General features: G+C 39.0%; 1 protein-coding gene across 2 annotated transcripts in view; it reads right to left on the minus strand.

Moving 5' to 3' along the window:
• LCP1 (lymphocyte cytosolic protein 1 (L-plastin)) overlaps positions 1-24,452 on the minus strand; it is a 50,802-nt gene that overhangs the window by 17,872 nt on the left and 8,478 nt on the right. Inside the window, exons 2-11 of one of the 2 annotated variants that reach the window (XM_012723294.1) lie at positions 12,852-12,953; positions 12,095-12,258; positions 11,795-11,924; positions 10,269-10,401; positions 8,806-8,887; positions 6,507-6,672; positions 5,000-5,142; positions 2,744-2,770; positions 2,321-2,416; positions 415-610 (exon numbers count right to left, since the gene is read on the minus strand). In XM_012723294.1, coding sequence (XP_012578748.1) covers positions 415-610; positions 2,321-2,416; positions 2,744-2,770; positions 5,000-5,142; positions 6,507-6,672; positions 8,806-8,887; positions 10,269-10,401; positions 11,795-11,924; positions 12,095-12,258; positions 12,852-12,915 — 1,201 coding nt within the window. In that variant the 5' untranslated portion in view covers positions 12,916-12,953. The remainder of the gene's footprint in view (positions 1-414; positions 611-2,320; positions 2,417-2,743; positions 2,771-4,999; positions 5,143-6,506; positions 6,673-8,805; positions 8,888-10,268; positions 10,402-11,794; positions 11,925-12,094; positions 12,259-12,851; positions 12,954-24,452) is intronic. The other variant, XM_012723295.1, reaches the window with a different exon arrangement.

Consider the following 24,452-nt stretch of genomic DNA (forward strand, 5'->3'; position numbering starts at 1 on the left):
TGAGCTCCTCCTAGCTTAAGTTATACATCTCTTACAGATGATAAGTGGCTGCAATTTTTTGCCTCTAGGAATTAACACTCAGTACATTAAGTACATAAATTAGGTTTTTGGAACTTAGAATTTATTTCATCTGATAATTAAATGCACTGTCTTCCCTAAAACATTTAATTCTGATAATGGATGGAGCTATGTATAATGGAGGGGATAGAATGGTATTTGATTATTCCTGCTTGGCTGTAATTGACTTGATTAATCTACTTATTCTCTTTGTTAGGTATCAGAGAATTGATGACCTGCTTGCATATCTTTCCCCCGGTGCGGGGGTTTGCATTTGCCTGGGAGGTGATTCTGACTTTCCTTCCATCTAGTCTTGACAATATTTCCCCAAACTCTAAAGCAACTGTTTTCCAATACCTTCAAGTGCCCCCCAGTCGATGTCCTGGTTCTCTGGTTTGTGCAGGGCAGGGTATCTGTTAAAGAGGTTGGCAATGAAAGCCAAGTTCAACTTGGGGTTCCCTCGAACAACATCTGTGGCTGTGACAAATTGCCGGCAACCTAGCCTCTCCGCCTGTTGCAACATACATTCTGCCCTCTGGATGTCATCCTTCTCCTGCAATGAGAAAGGACAGGCTGGTCAGGGCTCTCCCCTGACATAAGCAGGCACATACAACATGAAAAGAACTGTGACTCTTACTAAAATCCTTAGTGCTTGACAGGCACTTAAGATATTTAACAGCAACAAATTATTACTTATCTTCACCTGAACCAAAATCAAACATCACAGTAAAAAGAATCTTAGAAGTTAATTGAGTCCTTTGGTTTCCATACAGGACCGTTTCAAATGTTCTCGTTTTTAAAGAGATTCAGTAGGTTCTATAATGTTATTGTTTGTACTGATATTAATTCTTTTCAATGATTAAACTTATATTGTAATTTTTTTGTGGTACAGACTTCATGAGATTTTGTTTACCAAAAAATGTTTATTTAATAAGTTATAAATTTATATTCCTTTACAACTATCTTTGCCATAGTGAGTTTTTACTGAAACTCAAATAAAATAAATATGACTAGTAACACAAGCTATACATACTGTTGTTGGTAAATATATATCAGTTTGGTTTTGTAGACTTCAGCCTAAAGATATTAAAGGCCTACTAAAATAGTTCTAGACAATTTCCTGTCATATATAAGCAGATTCTTAAATTTTTTTTAAAGATTTATTTATTTGTGCATACAGAACTGGGGTACAGCCCAGAGGCACAGGGTGGGTGAGAGGATTCACCAGAGACAGAGTGGGTTGCAGAACAGGCAGATGGACGAAATACACTGCTGAGGGGAGCAGCGGGCAGGTCAGGAAAGGTCTGCCATGCCATGTGGGTCACCTCTGGGGCAGGCAGGAATAGATCTCATGCGGAAGTGGCTTTAGATTCTTAGTGCTGCACTTTAACTCTCTGCGCCACCAGGCAGGACCCATAAGCAGATTCTTATTAGAAGACTATAGTTTTATTAAAATATGGTTCACTGTCCATAAAGCTCTTTAAAAGAATTTTCAGAAAATCAAACTTCAAACTGGAAGTACTTCTTAATATGATGCTTTATTAGATAACACTATACAGTGTTTCACGTGTTTTGCTTCTTATTGAGATTTAGTTAGCTTTTACAATGACTCACTGTACTTAATGTTAATGAAATTAAATGAGGCAAATTCACACAATCAATATTGAAGTGCCAGGAGTCTAGGCAAAATGATCTTCTAACATTCAAATGTATGTTGTGCCGCTGTTTTAAGAAATCCTCCAGACACTTTTGAGAACTCTGGATCTTTCTCAGTTTTTCTTCCCATTACCCTCTCAAAAGTGTAGTAAGGCAGGGTTGTGAATTTTGGAGCCATTCTTGAATCTAAAACTGCCATCAATCTATCATATGATCATCCCTTAGAAATCGTAGGGGTTTTGTTGCTAAAGTGAGAATTTACTTGTGCAAACATCCCATCCATTTCCAGAAATAATATTCAGATACTTGGAAATGGAAATACTAACACTACTTGGTGTTGTAGAGCCTATTAAATGACTGACAGACTTGAGTATCTAGTATGGTGTGTGGTAATTAATATTAGTTTCTTTTTACTTAATGTTTATTTCCAGATTCAATTTCCCACTATTATTACTCAAAACTGCTAACAGCTTTTCACAGTTTTAACAGGGCCTTCCGCCATGATGCCACTGATGTGGCCCCAGAATCAGGGCCATTGCAAGAAACAGAGCTGCCAAGGGGAAGGGAACATTGCAAGCTTGAAAAACAACTAGGGACATAGTCTTACCCTTAGGCCAGACATGTCAATAACAACGGCAGGAATACCTTCTTCATCTCCTTTTGGAGCCACCTGTTCAAGCAGGTGGTAATATGCTTTTGAATCCTGTGATAAATTAAAGAATTATAATTAAAAAATGGCACACTTAATCACACATCTAGCACAGTTTCTCAAAAGCAAACTTTTATTTCTTATTTGACTATCATTCAAGAGTGCAACCGAATTAACAAAGCTGGAAACATTCATTTATTTGAATTTTCTACTTGTCTGTTTACAAATTATATTTGCCTTTCTTTTCAAAAGGAGTACAGTATAACAAAAGCATAAACATACACAAAAGGCAACTCAAAGAAGCAAATGCTATTCGGTTGTCCTTAGGGGAGAAAATTTATTTACATGTATTAAATTGTATACAGGAAAATATATATATACCTTTATATTGCTGTAGAAGTCAGTCAGCTAAGGTTTAATTAAAAAAAAAAGTGACAGAAAAACGAAGCAGAAGTTTAAAGCAGAGTTTAAAAATACATTCAAACAAACGGACAATCAGTAAAGGAAAAAGATTCCAAAGACAGAAAGTGTAAGCATTAACAAGCAGCCTCCATGTAAAAGGAGAGATATTACAATGACAAGTGCATTTAATGTTCACCTACAAGCCAGGACAAATGCTTAAATTTATTTATAGCAGATTGGACACAGACAATTAATTTTGGACACATGCTTAATGACAAAAAGAATTCTCAGAATTATAGTCCTAAAATTATAAATTTATTCCCATTCAATGAAAGCATATAGATTTTTCAGTTAATTTATTTAAGTCACTAAACACATTTTATCTTAAAGACTGAAAAATAACTATTTCTATGCTTTCCAACTGGGTAGCACCTGGCGAGAGCAAAGGTAAGCTCCCTGCTAGTGATGTTAAGACAGATGAGAGAGAGGATCCCAGTCACTGATGTTACACCCGGGGAAAATGATTTTCATCTCCTTTCTGTCTACTATTCCCTCTTCAAACTTTTCACTGTAGCTATTTTTAAATCAGTGCAAGTTCCATGCAGGTGTTAGACACCAATACCATCTGCCTACCGTAATGTGCCAAGAGTCATTTATTACATCTTTCTCACTCTAGTATGGGTATCCTCCCACCTTTGCCCACAGTGTGTGATGTAAAGACCTTTCCCAAAATTGCTGGATGTTCAGACACCCCTCTGCCATCTCTGGCCCTGTCTGGGGGACAGATGCTCTCTGGGAACAGTGCTCAGCTGGGCGTGCTGATCACATACAGATACTGCCTGAGCCAAATGGTTGTTATCCTGCAGAACACTGCCATTTAGTGAAGGAAAATTAAGTAAAGTGGTTCAGGTCAAGCAGCCTAACTGTAGCTGAAAAGTTTGAAAATTTTGACTGAGATAATTACAGAGAAATTGTTCTGCACAGAGGCACATAATGCCACCCTGTCCTATTAAACCCTGGTTTGGCCAGTGGTGATGGAAGAATGTTTCAAACAAAAGAAAGCTTTGTAGTTAGAAAAGGAATCTGACATTATTATGTAGGTCCTAAAAACAGAGGGACTTTCCATCTAGACGCTTCATTCATTTTAGTTGGCCCTGGGTCTAAAGGCCATTGAGTTCCAATCAGGGGAAGCTGTCACTCTAAGAAATATAGAAGCCTTGGTTGGCTATTGGTGTCATGTAACCTTTTCCTCTGATTTCCTCTTTGCAGAAAATTTCATTAACTTGAGAAAGGGAGACCAAAATGTTGCCTCCCAGCACCCCACATCATCTGCTAGGGACTGCTTTCCGACATCCCTTCCTGCTCCTTAAACTTCCACCTGTCATCAACATCAGTAGCTGTTCCTCAACTTGAAAACCAGATTACCTGCTTCCCTCAGCCTTTTCCTTTCTGGATCTTTGTAATAGGGCTGAAAGCATCTTCTACATACTCTGGGGTAAAGTCTCTTTGCAGGGGCTTTCTAGAACCATTATCTTTGTAAACATTACTCTGGTTTCTACAAATGGAAAACTTTCAAGTAGCAACTTTCCTGAGTTGTTTGAGAGAGGCAGTACAGTTACGGGATAAAGTATGTGGGCCACAGAGACTGACTGCTGGGTTTATAACTTGATCCCACTCCCCAGTTATATGAACTTGAACAAGTTATTTAATTTTCTTTCTTCGGTTTTCTTATCTGTAAAATGAGAAAATAATTTGTATCTCATCGATTTGTTGCGTGATTATTAAAGGAGTCAAAAACTTGTACAGAGCAGTCAGAACAGTGTCTAGCATGCAGTAGACATCTTGTTTGTTAGTTACTAGTATAATTAGAAGAGTCCTCATTTGATTTTTTCAAGAGAATTCTCAATATTCCCTTTATAAAATCAGAAACGCAATATAATCTCTCTCTACTTGCCTTTCTTTGTCTCACCCTCATCTTTCCTCTGAATACTGAAACTCCAAGGGAGACTCACCTCCCTTGGAAGCTGCACAGTTGCCAGGATCTTGGACAGATCTGTGAGAGGCCAGCTTCGGCATTGCAAAGGACTCCCGAGCAGGGAGCTACTGGAAAACAGCCACAGTGGTGCTCAAACTACTCAGAGAACTTCAGCTGTGCCCTGGTCAGGATTTGTGTTTTCTTCATTCCTGCCCCAATTCCTGTCCTTGTTGCAATTACTTAAACAACATTCTTCCTACCTTGATGTCAGTACTGAAGTTGCTGATTTTGCCACAGCCGGCATTTTCCAGGTGATAATTAGCCCATCTCAGCAAGAGTTCTTCAGGAGAGAGTTTCATCAGATCCTCCAGGCTCTCCCCTTCTCTCAAAAGAGCAACCAGAACTGAAGAATGAAAATAAAAGAAAAATAAATATAGAGGTTATTTGGGAGAATTAATTACAATTTTAAGTGAACTCTGCTGAAAAGCCATGATATGCTCTCTCTGAGGTAAAGGTATGTTTGACTAGTCCCATTTCTAAAAGAGGCGTAAGTTATTATGAGCTTATTTGCCTTTCCCATTAATTCAGATGGGGAAGACAAGGCACCAGTATATCTCAATGTTATATATATGCTTCCAAATACTGTGGGTGAGCATCAAAAATAGCAAATATTATGGGCTCTGAAAACTCCACTAGGGCTGCCAAAGCACATTTCCTGCTGTGATAACATTTTTGTTCTAAGAGATCAATTTTTGTAATAATGACAATGGCTTCTTGTCTAATCCCATGGTGCTTTATATTTCAAATGATTACCTACATATTTATAGCATCTCCAAAAGTGTAAACAACTCTGTTTCCCCAGATGAATAATTTTTTTTTTTTTTGCTCAGCGAGAGGTGTAGCTAAGGTCATTATTTGCAAATAAATATTATTTCTTGTGAGTTCTAAGTTCCCTATTTGCTTTTTATCCTTCTTTATATTATGTTTAATATATTGGCTTTAAAGTGGTACCTCAGGATTCCTCAATGGTAACTGTGATTTGGACATATGCATGAAAGTGTCTACCTATTTATCTACATGTCTGTCTGTCTATCTATCTAACTATCTACCTATCTGTCTACCTACCTTTCTAATTAGAGTATAGCCACAGAGTTCATATTGGTAAAATCTGTACCTGAAAATTTAAGGTAACATTGTTGTTCTTTTTTTTTTTTTAATGATGTTTATCATCATCTGACTCTTCTGTCTAAAAAATAGGGCTGTAATTGTTTAAATGCAGCAAGGCTGATGAGAGATGATAAAGACTGACAGCTACATGCTCAGTGGAGAACACTGAAACCCCAATCATTTTCTAGAGTTTCAGTAAGAAATAAACCAAGTTTCTCCTAGTCTGGAGCAATCATTGCAGTGATATGAATCACTTCAAAAAATACAATTTGAAAAAGTCTAATATTCAACATAAAATATCTATATACAGAGTGAATTTATAAAAGCTCTTAAGCTTAGAGTTCCGGACAGTTAGACTGAGCTGTAAGTTCTAAACAAGCATTATTATTAGACTGTGGTCTTAAAAAGCTTTTGTTCAGTCCTCTACAAAAGTCAGTGTGAAAACAATCTGTTATATTAACACAATAGCCTCAAAATCACTGGTAGTTTTCAGAAACAGAGGATTCTGACCTTAACTATTCCTGACATCTTCCAGCAACAGCCCACAAAATATGCATTAGCAAAAAGTCCAGCCATTCATGTTTGAGGTTTTACGTCTACCTTCATTTCTGCTGAGTTCGATGTCGGCAAACAACCCAATCTTGATGACCTGCCACAAAAGTCCCAGCACCAGGTAAGGCTTTCCCTCTTTTAAGTCCTCAGCCCCTATATTCACCACGTGACACCCAATGGCTGAAGCAGAGTTCAGAGCCAGGTTCAAATTCTCCTAAAAGACAAAACACATGCAAGTTTTTTCCTTGATGCAGATGCTAAGAGATGATTTCTGATGGGCAGAAGCGACACTGTTTTCCCTACTGGAAGGTCCACAGGTCTAGATGTACGAAGCGATTTGCATTTTAGTCAATGAGTATTTACGGGAAACCCACACAGTGGACTTTTGCAATGAACCTAGAGTTGAAGGCCTGCTGTGGTCAGGATGAAGTTCATTAGATTTTTCCATCTTGTTCTCTGATGCTGCTTACATAGTCAGTATCTCCATCAACCAGAATATAGGCAGCACTTTTCAGTTTAGTCATTTTCTTGTCACAATTATCATTAGTAACACATTTGTTGATGTAAATCAAGGTCAATATAGAGTAACAGAAAAACTGTTGTCTTTCAGGTTAGGTCTCAAAGAATGAAAAAGTTGCAAATCAAATTCCTGGGAAAGAGTAGTTTTTACTAGGACAATTTATTGTTTGAATAGCTAGGGAGTTTGAATACAAACACCACAAACAGGTTTGTGCATACACACATATATAGATTATATGTTGTTATAACTAGCCACAGTGTGCATAATATAATTCACATACATTGTAACAGGTCACTGAAATTTCTAGTCTAGAATCTAAATCTAGACTCCTTTCAGGTCCTCAAAGGAGAACATGCCAAAAACAGAGATATATAGAAGGTTTTTTAATGACAAATTAAAAACAAAGTACAATTGGAAAGAGATCAAAAGAAGTGGGTTTTGTCCAAGAGTAGAGCTCAAATGGTGAGTAAGAAATACTGTTTCTACTTGTGACCAAAATAGTAAGTAAACGTGATGTTAAATGCATTCATAAATGTTTAATCCTTTTCCCACTTTAGTTACCACATCCCTTTGTAAAAGTACATAGGGTGGCTTAGATCTAAAGAGGACATAATATATTGTTCTTGATTCAGAGGTGAGGCATGTTTTCTGAGCAAGAGAATTATGTTAAATACTGAAACATAACAGAAATACAGTTTACTTACTACTAGTTACTGTTTTAGTTAATCAACAATGCCGCGGACCAGCGCAGCAGGAGCAGGAGACAAGTTTCAGGGATTGCAGTTCTGCCGCAGGGTAGACAAGGATGAGGTTGAGTGATAGATACGACTTCTAGGAGTGCATATCTGAATGTGATTTATTTTTAAGAGTGCAGAGCATTTACACAGTTTTTCTTGGCAAGCAAATATAGGGGTACAATGATTTTTTCAATAGAGGCATGACAGGTAATACATTAATTTCTTTTTGTTTTTGTGATGTTGCCAGGAGCCCGAAACCAACTTGGAGCCCTAGGAAACCACCGTGTATTCAAGGTTCAGTGCTGCTAAACAAATACCCTATTACCTATGCTTTTTTAATCCTTTTAATTATTCTCTCCATTCATTTCACAAACCACCTGGTATATAATATTAATATATAATATTAAAGATTGTAAGGGAGTTTCTCAGAAGTAAATCAGTATCGAGAATAGAGGAAGTTACATTCCTATCAAGAGTATCATTAGAAACGAAGCACAATATCCATAGCATTTCTTTGTTGTGCATCAACAGAATCAGATAACAAATCAAAAAGTTACAGTGACCATTCGAGAATCAGCCACGTATTCCTCCCGTGTGCCCGGTACCTTGACTGTGCCAAGCTCTAAGGATTTCTCACTTAGGCGCCAAGGGAGGGGACGTGGCACAACAAGTTCAAGGACTCAAAGCAAGTGGCTGTGACATCACCGTGAAAGCCACCAGAGCACTTCCTGTTTCCATTCTTTCTCTTCTTAGAAAGGCTTGCTTATCTTTTCAGCTAAAAGCTGGTAGTTGTCATCAGTTCAGAGATAAATTGCTAGGGAAATTCTGAGTTAAAACTTAGCCAGTTGGAATTGTTATTCAATGTAGCCAGAAGAAAAAATGTCCCAACTACTCACACTGCATCAGCATGCCACCCTGCTATACTAATAAAGACACAAAAGATACGTGTCCCTATAGGCACACCAAGTCATGAAATAACCATCCCATAACCTGGGGCTTGACTGGTGTCTGAGAAAGGTTGACTCAGCACTCATGATGTGAACTCATTCTCAGCACAATCCTGTGTTAGAGTAACAGAAGGAAGACATACCTGAATAGTGAAAGGGGTGAGTTTCTTTTTGTTGATGGTTCTTTCATCAATAGTGTCGGGCACTGAAAGGTTGATCATTTTACTGAAAAAGAAATAATTTAATTAAAAAAAGCAAACTTTTGGATATAGTACCAATTTAGCATTGGTTTAAACTGTAGTGGAGCAAAAAAGTAAGTATCTGTAGGTCATTTCCATTTTATTTAAAGAAATAAAGTTAAAAAAAATCCTAAAGAGGCCCTCCCTGGTGGCGCAGCGGGTTAAAGCACAGCACTGAGAATCTGAAGCCACTTCCGTATGAGTTCGATTCCCGCCTGCAGCCTGCCCCGGAGGAGACCACATGGCGAGCCAGACCTCTCCTGACCCGCCCGCTGCTTCCCTCAGCAGTGTACTTCGTCGATCTGCCTGTTCTGCTCCCCACTCTGTCTCTGGTGAAGCCTCTCACCGCCCCTGAGCCTCTGGCCTGTACCCCAGTTCTGTATGAATAAATAAATAAATCTTAAAAAAAAAAAAAATCCTAAAGAACAAAAAAGATCAAAGGCTAGTAAATATGTGACAGTAAATATGTGACTATTTCTTTTTCTTAATGAGAAATCAATGCTAACACATTTTCCTAGCAATTTTAAGCAACTCCTCGCTGTTTTTCTTTTTAAATGGATTTCCTTAAGTTTGTCTTGTATGTGTGTGTACATATATTTAATAAAAGGCACTTTCCTGCCATTTAGACAAAACAACTTCAAAGTTATCATTTGGAAAATATTAAACTAGTATTAGTTAGTGAATTCTATTATGTAAAATATCAAAACCAGGATTGCTCTGGTTAGTGGTGGAGTGGGGGTGGGGCTCCAAGTCTCACCCAACATCCTTCCTTTCAAATCCTAAGCCTACCTGGCATCGGGCATTTCAAATCTCCTCACTAATAACATGTCTTACAGAGGCAGAGAAGCTGCTATAGCAAAAGCTACAGAGGCATTTCCAAAGAAGCATTCCTGAACTGAACTGTGACCTACTGGAGGGAACACATTCATCCTTTCCCAGGTGTCCCGGGACAGCTGTGTATCTGTGTTTACCACTCAGAAGTCCCTCTGCTTAAGAACTTTCACTGGCTTGTTTCACTTACCATGCTGCTATGTACTCTCATGATAGGCCATGTTCAGATTAAGCAAGTTGGCATGTATTCCCCCCAAACTGTTATTGGCTTTGTATTATTATATCTCCAGCTATATTTATGTTTGTCTCGATTGTGCATCCCTTCTTCCAACCAAGCAACAGTAATTTTACATTTCTCATAAGCTGCTTTTGAAATTAGTTTGTTCTCTGAGACTTTCTAAGTGAAAGTCCAGACAAATATTTCAGGTCTAGCTGAGCATTGAAGGAAGTTGGACTGGGATAAATGTGATGAATTGTCAGTATTCCAGAAAATTCCAGAGACAGCTTTGGAAACCAATAAAAGAAATGTTATTTACCAAAGGACAATGCCATCTCCAACAGCATTAAAGAGATCATCCGTGTTTGGATTCATTGGGATTACATGCTGACAATCGGGGTCATTTTCCAGGGCTTTATTTATCCAGTTGACAAAGGCATACTTTTCTTCCTCTGCAAGTAGGCAGTTAAAATGATTTATTTGCAAAGTGAAAATAAGGTACAAGCGAAATTATACACCTGGTTCTTATATATTCTCATGCCCAGAAAAAACAACACAAGGTTATTTGGTCTATTATCCTATCACCCCACATTTATTGAAGTGTGATATTCTTACTTCAACTAAAGAATAAATTAAAAAAGAAAAACTTCAGCTGACTTCACGCTAGGTTGTAAAATATACAAGTAGGCCTATCTAGAGGACATATATTTGCAAGTGTGTTATATTTAGAATAAATGTATGCACATATATTTTATATAGATAAAAATATATATAATAAAATGTATTTTTTGTAAATATGAAAGTTATGTATGAATGTGACTAATTCTTGCAGAATAAAACTCAGTACCTTGCCTTTACCCCTGGAATGATTCACAGGCAATCCTTGCAATATTGCTCTGCTTCTTTATGTAATCATGATATAATCATAATTTATGCATTCATTATATACTCTTTCTTATCAGTAAAGCTGCAAAATGTTGATTTTAAAAATTTTATAATATCTCAAGTTATGCCTTGTATACAGTGCTTCCCAAACCCATGTCACAGAAAACAATAGTGTCCCTCAGAAGAATCCTGAGTCACAACAGTTTGTGAAACACCAAGCAACATATCACCGTCTTTAAGACTGATTATAAACATTTATATGGCAAAAGGCTCTGGAAATTTCTGTTTTAAAAATAAAAGTCTAAACTTTGTCTTAGCAATTATAGGTTGCACTTGACCATGAATTTATCTTTAAGATTAACTAATGTTTTGAAGAACTCAGTTTGGGAATTGTTGAATTACAGTAGTGTTTGGGCTATTAGAAGTTTCCATGAAGGCTGTTGGATGGCAGTCTTTACAACAGACACACACTCTGTAGAACAAACACACTCTTCAGAATAAATACACTCGTTTGAAATCAATGAAAACCATTTCTTTTGGCCATTCAGCAGACATTAAGAATAATCATTAAGTCTGGATATAGAAGTTTGAGTAGCTAATTTTGTCTGTAAAATTTACAAAGGAATTTTGGCAACCTTTGATAAATTTTGTAAATTCAGGTAAGACTATTTTATATATGCCCTACTTAGAGCTAGAACTCTTGATACAAAATGCTTTTCCCAATTTGTGTATTTAGAGCTAAACTGCTTTTCCCATTTTGTAGACTGGCCCACTTATGCCTAAGAAAACAGTGTTGGTTTCTGTCTTTCTTTACATTCCTTAAGTTTTAATAATGACTTTAGAATACAACCCCAGAAAGCATATGTATTTCCTTTCTGTGAGGAATACACTCATTTCGGCACTCATTTCTCTCATCCTAACACCTCTCCACCTGCACTTCCAACCATTAGTCTAACTTACCCGAATAGGAGTGCTGGGTGCCAACACTAGACTGCTCAGAAGTACCTCCGATCGCACAAATGCCTTCCTTCTTATTAATGGCTTTTCTAAAGGTCTTGGCAACCTCTGAGCTTTTTAGGCCATGAAAAACCTGAAAAATTATAATATATCTTTAGAGACTCAATCTGTGATCAAGAAAAGCACAAAGGAAAGGACATGTAATGTTGAAGCCAAGAGGGCGAAAATGTATTGTAGGTATTTTTTAAAACAGACTCAAAGTTCAAGTTTCAAATGCTTCTCTGTATTTTGTATGATGCCCACCTTCATAAACTCATCAAAGCTGATCTTCCCATCTTGGTCCAGATCACCGGTAGCCATCAGGTTTTCGGTAATTTCTCTCACTCTATAACCAGGCAGAGGCAAGCAAGCAGCCTTGAACAAGTCGTTCAACTCATTGCAGCTGATGTACCCATTGCCATCCGTATCTGTAAGGCAAATGGCAGAGCAACTCAGGGAATAGCAGGAAAATAGGTGAGAAAAGGAGACTGGAGGCGAGGGGTTAAGGAGGAAATCACTCAGGTGTCTCAGCCTGACTTGATGCAAGAGTGGGAATCTCACCAGCAGTTACTGGATGTGAATTTTCCAAGGTGGAAGAATCGTTAACTCGAAAACAAAGGCTCTGGCAACAGATTTTGGAGGGACTCTTATAGAAAAATATGGGAAAATGAATCACAGGCTTATAGACGAACAGTAAGAAAAAGTATAGCATAATAACAAAGGAAACCAAAGAAAGCAGACCAGGTATAAAAGGTGAGACTTAGGGACCACTTCCAGGAAAAAAGCTACAGTTGAGAAAAGTAATTTTACTGTACAGAAGAAGTAATTTTCTTGAAGCATGTCTTTCTTTTATTTTTATTGCAGTAAAAGTATATCTTTCAAAAATAAGTTCCCTCCAGCTCCTTTACTCACTCAATACTACTTTATTCCCATCACTCTTTTGCTCAAATTAGCACTGCATTGAACCTGTCCTGAAACTATTCAATAAAGTAGGGCATTGTGCCATTTGAGATCTACTTACCAACTTTGGCAAATGCTTCTCTGAGCTCCATCATTTCTTCATCGGACACTGATCCTCTGGCCATTTTTTTTTTTTTTTTAATTATTGCTTTAGACCACAGTCCTACACAGGAGTAGAGGAGAGAACACAAGAATGATTTTTGAACATTTAAATCTTATTAGCACCACATTAAGAAACATGAACTAGTCATGCGACAGTCCTTTTCTCTTAACCCATTAAACGTGGTAGTCTCCAAATGGTCCTCACCGATCTCACCCTCTGCATTACACAGACTGTTTCTCACATTAGGAGGGAAGCTTATTTCCTTTTCCTTCAGTCTGCACTGATACTGTAACTGCTTTGAACATTTAGAAGGATGGAGAATCATGTCTGGAAATCTCTTCCTCCTTCATTTTGGAATGCTCACTCTTGGGATACTCACTCTCTGTTGGAAACTGACTGCTATGCTGTGAGGCACTTCAGCCACATGAAAAAGCCACAGGCGGAGAACTGGATGCTCTGGTAACAGTCTCTGCTGTGTTTCCAGCCAACAGCCAGCACCAACTGCCAGCCACCCAAGTAGGCTACTTGGGACACGCCAGCCCTTGTGAGCCCTCAGGTGTCCAAAATCCCAGTCATAGCACATGCAGCAGAAGGTCCCTGGCTGTGTCCAACCAACCAACCAGCTCAAGAGAGATGTTGTTTTAAGTCACTATATTTTGAAATAGCTTGTTACACAATATACAACAACAAAAGCTTTTACATAAATGTCTTTTTAGAGATATTTTTCTGCTCATGTTTAAATAAGTATGTTTGCCTAAGTCAACATATAAATTTTATGACTTCAAACAGAGTTATTAAACTCTAAATGTGTGGGAAGGAGGAAAGGAATCTGACCCCCTAATAATTCCTATGTGAGAATCTGAGGGACTTTTTGGGAGCTCTCTTCTCAGAAAAGCCAGCCGGGTTCAACACCTAACACTGGAGGAGTTCCCTTCTTCCCGTGTATTACTGCTGCACCCTAGTGGGTAGAAAGAGAAAGAAACTGCAATGCATTCTATTCTCCATGCTCCTAGCTAATCCATAATACCATGTTGGAAATAAGAGCTTCATTAAAGTTCATTAGATTTCCAGGCAGGATGGAGCTGGAGTGGGATGAGCTGGAGTGGGAGTGTGGAGAATTTGATGTATTTCCGCCCCCCTTGGGTCACCCCAGAGCTGGGGATTGAACTCGCACGGAAGTGGCTGTGGCCAGCTTGCAGTGCTGCATCCTAACACACTGTGCCATCAGGGAGGGCCCAGAATGTGATATTCTAACATATAATTGTATTTGGGATATTTTAATGAAGATACTAGTTAAAAATATTTAAAATTTGTTCTTAGACATTGTTAAATGGATTTCCTTTTCTATATGTTCATATACATACTCTTAGAGTGAACTTGTTCTCAGTGACATCCAACAGCCACACAGAACAGTGAATAGTTTTACTACTTAAACTTATAGCCCCCAAAATTCATACATTCAAAATTTCAAATCCATAGCCGTTATCTACCCATTTACCATGCTGTCACATCAATGTTTCAAACTTTTGTTCCCTAAGCAATCCTTTATTAATAGAAACCTCACACATAAATAAACGTGAACAAATAACAATAACAAACCTAAGAAACTCTAGTTGGTAAAGCCCAAATGTTCCCATTCTTTCTCTATCCCAACTCCTTCTTACCCTATTTATTCACTGGTAGGAACTCCCTAAATACTCTTTAAAAGTTATAGATTTACATATATAACACCATGTATATATATACACTAGTATATTACATATTATGCTATGTATAATACCACAGTACTATATATTATACCATATATGATATACTATATAATACAATATATAATATACAAAATTATACACACATATAGTGTGTATAGTAGTATTACGTATCATAATTATATACATTATGTCCATAATTATATGTGAATAGGATTATCTACTATATATAATTATTTAGACATATATCATAGTATTATTTCAATTCTGTTAACACACAATTATTGTCAACAGAACTATTATTTGCCTTATATGTCTAAAGTGGTATCAGTCCATGTGGTTCTTGAAGGAAAGCAAAAACTGTTGTGAAGTTGACTGTACAATACACACAATCTCATTACACATCACAAAAACCCCTTCTTCACTTCCCTTCCTTTTTTGTGTGTGTCTGTCTCTTTTTCTCATTTTATCTCCCTCCTCCACTTCTTTCTTCCTTTTTAAATTTTATCATGTCTTGCTCTAAAACCAACTTGAGCTAGGTTACAAAGATACACCCAAACTTAAGGGCTAGACCAGTAAAGTGATGGGTGAGATGGAGAAATAAGCACTGTTGAAGTAAGATGAAGATAGGGAAGCTCTGATACTGTCCTAAGACCACGCATCTGCCTAGGACTGTTCCAGAATGTATCTCTTGAAAGGAGGAGGGGCATACGCACAGCCAACAGGCACCATTTCTCTGCACCCACTTATACGCAACTGCTGTGGGCTCCAATACCCTGCATGCCATGAGCTGAACTTTTTGAAAAGGGGGTCAGTGGGGAAGGAGTGAGATGACTTAATACATTGAAGTTTACAAGAGAGGCGACATGTGGAGAAGAGACACGTAGGTGAGACATGAGAAGCCTGTTCCTTGGACGTTCAGACACAATGGCAGCTGCTCTATTGACCTGGTCGATTACAGGGCACATTTTAAATTTTGGCTCTCTCCTTCTGTCTCAGCTCTCTGAGACAAGCATAACGGTTACACTTTCTTGTGGTTCCTGCTGTGGTTACTCCTTGGAATTGTTCTGGTCCTTTCTGGCCTCAGCTGCCCTGTTTTGGCCTAAGCCATATTTTTTTTAGTTTGATTGGGAACCTGTTATTTGAAATGCTTTCTTTTCTCTCTCTGCTCTTTGAAATTTCATACTGTTAAAGATCTTTCACATGGGGGATTCCCCTGGTGGTGCAGGGGTTAAAGTCTCAGCATAGAAGTTATCTCCAGCCACTGTGGCTAGAGCTGCCCACCCCCTCTCCCCAGGAAGCTGACCCAGTGATGTAACAGATCCATCCTGTCCCCCTGCTGCTCCCCTTAGCAGTATTATTTCATCTATCTACCTATTCTACTCTGCCTCTGGTGAATCTTCTCACCCCTCCAACACCCCAGTTCTCATAGGCATAAATAAATAAAAAATAAACCTCAAAAAAAAAAAAGAGATCTTTTACATACTTTTTCTAAGTCAGACACCTACAACAGGCATAATCAGTAAGTAACAGGTTAGAGTCCCTGGATAACCTTCATTTTACAGTTAGCGAAGTAGGCTGACTACTTAGTTCCAAATGCTCTAACAGCTAATGCAAAAAGATAAATATAAGCTGCACAATTCATTCGAAATGATAAATCAATTTTCTAAGAAAACTGAGGTCTGAAAACAATGATCTTATCAAGAAAAGATGGTTATAGAACATAGCAAAAACAAATTTTGTGTTTCATGTAATGTCCTTCAACTGAGTGGGAAGTAGGGTATATATCTCTACCACACAGCTAGGTAGAGGAACAACCAGGATTCCAGCTCTCAAGTCTTTCCTTTCTCCCATGCTGTCTATTCAGGTCTAATACCTTCATATTCTATTAGAGACTCATTTCATCCACTTAGCAATTATCCCTTAAATACCTTTAAAATGCATAGCCCATGAGAGATATTAAAACCCTAGTAGGAGTCAATCCAGTTATTCCAGCTTAGGAAGCTTCTGCCTTGACATAAGAAGTTGGGTTTTCTGTTGTACTCTAAGCATCACTAAATCCTCATGACCAATTTTCTGGGCCCTTCTTTTTACACTCCCTAGTATTTCATATATGTATTAGTAAAAGATACTACTCATCATATTTCAACCAGGTCTGCTTATAAAATCTGGCTGAAAGCTCTAAAGTGGGCTGGTTCTTTTTATTCTAAGGTTTCTTAATACTTCTTGGTTCACAGATGTGCATGGGGTTCTGAAATAAATACATTCATTCAACAATGTTTTATGAATGTCTACAACAAGCCGAGCAAGCTCTTTATGCCCATACTGACATGTATACTGAGCCAGTTACCCTGAAAGCACGAAACAATGTTAAAGGTAAGGAGAGTGAGCGGGGTCTCTAACCTACATTGGTCCTATCCTTCGACATAATAGATTCAGATTGAACCCAAATACAAACAGAAATCTGGAGAGAGGCTCTTCTTCCATCAGAATGAGTACTAAGTCCAGGAAACACAATTCAGCTTTCCCAAAACAGAGGAGTCTAAGAAATAACTTCTTAACATCCCCCACCTTTTAAAGATAAGGGGGATGACAATCCAATGAGATGAAATGTTTTGTCTACGTCTAAGTTCTAGACATGATGCCAGGCTAGAGTTTGTAAATGCAGCTGCTGGACAGAGGTGGAGGTACCATTACAGCCCATATTGAGAAGAGAGCCTCTACTAATTGAACTGAATCTGCAAATGGTAGCATTTTCACAAAGCAGAGAAGCAGGTAATTAATGTAAAAACATGCAGATCAGACTATCTCAGCATGACATTGCTGGAATCAGAGTCAAACATTAGGTAATTTAGTCTACGAATATATTCGCCTGGAAAAAATTAGCCATTTTAGTTTGTGCACATTTAAAGGTATGAGTTATAATAATGTTGGCAAGATTCAGAGGGTGACTGGCGAGCGTTTCAGTTTGCAAATTACTGGCACCATATCAGCAGCTCAGTCTACAGAGGTCTCTGCAGTAATGGGAGGTGCTGAGATGGAGCCTGAAAGCAGCTGAGGGAGTCTGTCCCTCCCAGGGCACCAAAGAGCAGTTTCTGTGGCTCTGCTCTTCTCTTTCTGGATTGTGCAAGGTCTTTTTTAATGACTATGCCATCTAATGATGCCCTGCCGGTAACTATTTTAAAGTCTCTTCACATTCGAAATGAGTTTTGGAACACCATTTCTGAATCACTGCCCAAATCATAAATCTAAGACGATAAACCTCAAACCATTCATCTAAATCACGTCTGCCTGCTGAGTTTTCTGTGAGCACTTAAGTTTATTAAATCAATAGTTATAGCATCCCAGGATATTTAGCCAAAGAAAGTACCAGTTGTTCATTTCCATAAAATTTTCAAAGTCATAAAATAATCAAATACCCCTCCTCCAGACTGCAAAAGCCACTAACCTGTTCTTTCTTTTAAAGTCAAGTAAGTTTCAGTCTCTGCTTAAAGGAGGCTAGTATTTCCCACATCAGTAATGCAAGGAAATTTCTGAGAAAGACTTCTTATAATAAAAGTACCTGACTCAAGTTCCCTGAAGTCAGAATATAGATACTGTAGGTGCTTCCGATATAGTACCCAGTACTATAGTATTTATAGAAGGAAACAGGCTCTCTAGAATAAGTATAAAACAATATGCTGAATTTTCTCTGAAAAGTTTCGTAACTGTAAATGAAAAGCAGCAAGAAAGGATGGAAAAAGATGGTTCAACCAGAGGGAGATGACAGGGCTGGGCCATTCTAGAAGGTGGTTGTGCTATGCTGAGCAGTCTTTTGAGTCAACTTATTCATGCCCAATTATGTAACTGTAGGATCAAGGAGGTATCTGTAACCCACGGCATCACATTGACAAGGGACTCTTTTGAACGTGCCCTACTTTTCCTGCAACTTGACACAGCAGATAAAGTAAAACTGGAAACTCAGGACCCAAATTCCTAGTTTTATCTCAGTCATTTCACTATGTATTAATGGGGAAATTGTGTAAGTTCCAGACACCTCAAGAAGCAATGAGTAATCCAAAACAACATGTAATCTAAAACATCATTAATGCTGCCACCTTTAACACTGACAGCGATGCCTAAAAGATTGAAATATACAATGCACAGGACACCAAAACAAAACAAAATACCTGTGAGTTATTTAAAAATCCAGCTTGGTAATGTTACAGCACATAAGCCAGGAGCATTGTTCTCATTTAATCTTGCTCCCTTCATTACAAAGTAGACCACTGCAGAGGACCTAACTATGAGTGATTTCCTATGCTTTCTTGGCATACCATTTCTCTATGGATGTGGATAATCTGAATTTTCACGTAAAAAGAGGAGTCGAGAAATGGACTTTAAAAATGACTTTGTTGTTGGGCCCTCCCTGGTGGCGCAGCAGGTTAAAACACAACACTAAGAAGCTAAAGCCACTTTCGCATGAGCTTGATCCCCGCCTGCTCTGGAGGTGACCCACATGGCGTGGCAGACCTCTCATGACCCGCTTGCTGCTCCTTTCAGCAGTGTACTCCATCAGTCAGCCTGTTCTGCTCCCGACTCTGTCTCTGGTGAATCCTCTCACGGGCCCTGTACCTCTGGCCTATACCCCATTTGTGTATGAATAAATAAAATCTTAAAAAAAAAAACAAAACAAAGAAAAATGACTTTGTTAAGAAACCAAATATACACTAAATATAAATGGCCTGAGAAACAAGATGGCCACTTAAAAGGAATCTTATGAATGTTTTTGGCAAATTAAAACCTCCTTTACATTGCCTTTTCATTCTCTGTAGCTACACTGATGTTCCTACGGCTGCTTCAGAGTCCAGCATTCTTTATAGTTTCTGATGTAAAGGCCCAGAAGCCAGGAAGGAGAGGATATTCACAGAACAAGCTCATCTGCTTCCTCTCTCACTCAGGCCGAGGAAACATGGGAAGCCAGCAGTTACTCCAAACCTGATGTTGCTTTGAGAAGCCTCTGTACTTTGAGTACTCAGTTGAGGGCTTCCGAAGCAGCACACCCAGCCCAGAAGTCACCCGCTCAGGAGTTTCCAGCTCCTCGCCTCCTCTCCCCAGCACAGCCCTGATGGCGGTCTCTTCACCCAAGTTATCCAATGCCATTAAGCACCTGACACAGAGCAAGCAAAGGGGATACTCTAGGTTGGAGCTTGGGGTATCCTTACTGCCTTAGTTTACCTCTCCTTCCCTGGGTTGTAAATAGTATTCTTGGTATTAACATCTTGAAAATACATAGCTACTTTCCACTTCACATTCTACTATAAGTAGTTTCAGAGCCAGATTCACCCCTGTTCAAAGCATAGGTGGTCCCAGATCAAGGAAGCTGGATATTATCATTGACTTGCTGATGCTCCTCTATTAGACAATTATCTGAACATTAGGTGTCATTCATTCATTTCCTGAATGTGCTCTGGTCGCTGGACTACAAGCATAGACTACAAGCCACAAAGCCTCCATGAAGCTCGCAGTTAAATGCCAAATTTCATGTATGACTCAGAGGTTATACTGGAAAATGGTTATGAGGAGGAAAAGATTTCTGAAGATAAAATACACATCTGTTTTCCACTTCACATTGTACCACAAGTACTTTCCGAGCCAGAATCACCCCAGTTGAAAGCTTAGGGGGTCTAAATAACAGGCTTGCAAAGAACCAAAAAGAATAGAGAGGACTAACACATTAGCACAGAAGTTGATAAAATAAAAATGTCAATACCTATATTAACCTGTGCCATAAAACTATTCAGATAATTAACACATTTGTACCTAGTAGAGATCACTGGCAGGGAGTGGAAGAAGGTGCCAGACTTGGCAAGTAAGAGACCTAGACAGATCTGTTTGTGCAACTCCACTTTCCTTTTCTGGGCCTCAGTCTCCTCATCTATAATCTAGAGATGAAGTTCTATCCATGTTAGAAGTTCCAAAATTCTGTCCTGGTGGACAGAATGCATCAGCACAAATTAGAGCAGAGTCAGAAATATTTGATATGAGCCTAGAATCAGGGGTGTGGCCATCAGCAGCTGTGGCTGTGGCTTTGGCCTTGCAGTGACTTTTCTGAGAGCTGCCTCTTCTGAGATGGATTCTGCCAGGGAGCAGGCATCTCCCAGGCCCATCTGTGTCCTGCTCTTACCTCAGCAGCAGGAGATCTCTGTCCTCATGCCTGCTCCTCACCGACCGAGGCCTGGTCCCCACAGCTTGTCTGCAGCTGCTCAGCCCAAACCGGGGAAGTTACCAGCCCAGCGTATGGGATCAGCTTTCTGGGATGTTGCCACATACAGTCAAGACATTCTGTCTGATCCAGTTCACGCCTAGTTCCAGGCAAAACTGTACGCACACTGTCCCAGAAAGAGAGCCATTTCCTATTTTCTTAAAAATATCCAAATAAGGAAACCCTACAACCTCTCTCGTGTCTTATATCCCTACCCTATAACCTAAATCTTTTCTGATAGGATTAGAGCTTCCTCTCTCTTGGCTATTCTCAGAGGGAATTCCAAAAATTGCTCAATTCATACAAATTCTGTCACAAGCCTTGGTGATTATCACCAAGACTTAAAAATGTTTTTGACCTGTTTTGGGAGCTTTTTTTCCTAAATATGCAATAGTTTTCTTTACTATCATTTGGTTTATGCCTAGTTCCTAAATGACAAGAATAACAGAATGCAGGGATCTTATCTGAGTGCTGTCCTTGGTAGTGAAATGACACCCAATATTACAATGTTCATTGAATATAGCTGGAACTGGAGCCCAGGTCTCTCTGTTTTCCTTTATGACAAGTTTTAAACCTCAGATGATACCCTGCTTTTTGTTTTTTAGCATGCTGTTCTTTAAGACCTAGTGAACATAAAACAAATATGAATCCTCCATGATTTCAAATCTTGTGAATATAATTTCACGTATGCTTCCTATACAAAAGAGAGAATTTAATCTAGGTATTAAATAGGTACAGTATAGGACCAGGCTTCAAAAGCTATCAGCACCTTATAGGTTACAAGGAATAAGACCAGATGAATCCCACCTGTACTCATCTGCAGAGTTGTTCCTGACTTTGCATTAAGGCCCTCTGACTGTCCTTAACAACCAAAAAGTAAAACAATGAAAACATCTCACCCTGAAGCACCTGTTGTTCAAAATACAAAACATCAGCTCCATAGATGAAGATGGAAAAGACACCCTCAGACTTCTAAGAGCACTCAACATGGTTTCAGATGTTTCATCCTGGTGACTGGAGGAACCAGCGGGCCTCTCCCCTCTGAACGCTGATGTGCAGCTTGCAGCATGCCTCCTGGTCCGCACCCATCTCTCCCAGCAGATTATGAGCTCACAAACCATCCCCAGATACTCAGCACTGTCTTGGTGTCTAGCATACACCAGGTACCAGAAAATGAGTTGGGGACATGAGCGAACAAACCCACAAATTAGTGGAGCACAGGGTTTGAGAAGTCTAGCACTTTCTTTGAGGAGTTTAAAATACTATTCTTGAGTGCATACTTAGAATACCTGTTCCACTGAAGTACAAACACTTAGAACAAGGCAAGTGCTGCTTCAAGTTTATATGAAACCACTTTGTTGGAAAAGTGGCTTTGATGAGATGGCTCGGGAACTAAAGAGAAGTGGCCCTAGGCAATCTCCAAAGCAGGACTCCCCCTGCCAGCTGTCAGCAGGTTTCGGTCTGAGGTAGCAGAACCTGGCAGTGGGTTCCTTCACCCAGTTTCTGCAGATCCTCCCAGCTGCCGGCACTGCTTGGCTGTGGTTCTCTAACTATAATAATTATATGATATCAGAAACACATGACAAATAATCAGGAGTAGGTGCTAGAGTTCACCTGAATGTAAATTGCTTATCATTTTATAGACCATGATACATCCTCTGATTATTCTAAATGCCTGCCACTAAACAAACTCATATATTGCATTTCTTCTTTCAGTAAACATCTGCCAAACAGCTCTTATATTCCGGTTCTGGATTAGATGCTGGCAACACAAACATAAGATGGGTATTTAGTAGGGAAAGGACACCAGTCAGTGAAATACAGGAGGACGGTTAAGATCCTTAGGATGGGGGCAAAAAATTTTCTCCTGGAAAGCCAAAAATGCTCCCTATATCACTTGGACTCTCATACATGAGGAGGAGATTGCTTAAAGATCAGCCTTTTCCATGTATCCCCAAAGTTCTATAGATCTGTAAAACAAATTAAAGAATAAAAATTCTCAACACATACAGAACACTATGTTAGCTATTATTTAGGGGCACTTTAATCATCGTGAATTATTTGCCCTAAATTAGTTTTTTATTACTAGTTGATTTTTATAAATACATTAAATGAAACTTAGATAAAAATTATTTTAAAAGATCAGCCTTTTTCCTTATCGTGTAGGATAATAAACCATATTCTTGCCAACAAAGTCTATCCATCGGAGCTTGAAGGGATCATGCTCAGTGAAATTAGTCAGAAAGAAATAGAAAAATACTGGATAGTTTCTCTTATAGGAGGGATGTAGGAGACCCAAATAAGGGATCGAAGGGGAGGGAAGTAATTATAAACAAAGTAAAAACCAAAATCAACAGGCAACTATAAACCAGACATTCTGAGGTGGGGCGGGGGGTGGGGGGGGTTGAAATTAAATCAAAAGGAGTAGGGAGTGCACAAGGAACTACGGTAATGGTGCATAGATGAACTGGGGGTGAGAATTTCTAGGGACCAAGACACGACATGATAAAGCACACACTGTATGAAAAAGAAGGATGATATAAACAATATATAAAATTAAAAAACTAAAAAATATATTTAAAAAAGTACAAGCTCCCTCCCCCAAAATCTGTCCATGTTGAAGTCAGAGAAAACAATAGCTAAAGAACAACTGAGAAAACTGGTCAGGATTTTCTAATTGTTGGTTCCTTAATGCAAAATGTTTCATATGTATGTCTGAATTCTCACAACCCCATAGAGCATTATGATGATTTCCTCTTTATAAAGGAGGAAACTGAGGTTTTAATATGTAGCCCAGGGCTCCACTTCTATGAACTGGGAAATAATCCCCCATTTCACCAGCATCTCGTGCACCAGCCCCCTATGCTGCCTCTGCTATGGGCCAACATGGATGCAAGAGAAGAAACCTTTCCTATCACCCATGGTTATTGGATCTCATATCTCAAGGTGTTCTCTCTTTGGAGTTACTCAGAGCTGGTCTCATGTTAATCAGGGGAACACACACATTATGAGATTTTACTTAGGCCTGGATCTCATTCTGGTATCATTTGAGAAATTCTAACTATCTCTTCTTTTAATTTCTTTAGTATCTTGAGGGAAGCATCAAGAGATGCTTCCAACCAAACCAGCAGGATGGATCCTGCCCAGTGCTGCTCTTTCCCTGTCTCCAGTGGACAAGTAGAGCCTCTCCATCACTAGCCTCCATGGCCCTGCAAGTCACTCACATTTATTACAGCTCTGGCCTTGTCCTAGGTACTACTGAAACAAAGAGGAATAGCGAATGGGTGTTGGCTTTTGGGACACACGGTATTGTGAAAGAAAATGGTCATGCAATCTAAACACCACACTAATCTGACACCTTAAAGCTCTTGTTATCAAGGTGCTACAGGGACACAGAGAAGGAAACACTTTACTCTGCCTGAGTAAAGGAGAAGATTTCTGGAGAAATTGCAATTGACCATCAATATGTGCAATTGAGCCACATATTAAAAGTTTTCCAGATATAGAAAATGGAGAAGGGTGTTCCATTTGGTCACACTCTGCAGTGTGAGAAGATAAGCAGGAGCACATGAGAAAGCTGTCAGGGGTTAGTGTAACTACCCAGGGATG

This window comes from Condylura cristata, unplaced genomic scaffold (genome assembly GCF_000260355.1).
Source record: "Condylura cristata isolate star-nosed mole 26May11 unplaced genomic scaffold, ConCri1.0 scaffold00010, whole genome shotgun sequence".
Lineage (NCBI taxonomy): Eukaryota > Metazoa > Chordata > Mammalia > Eulipotyphla > Talpidae > Condylura > Condylura cristata.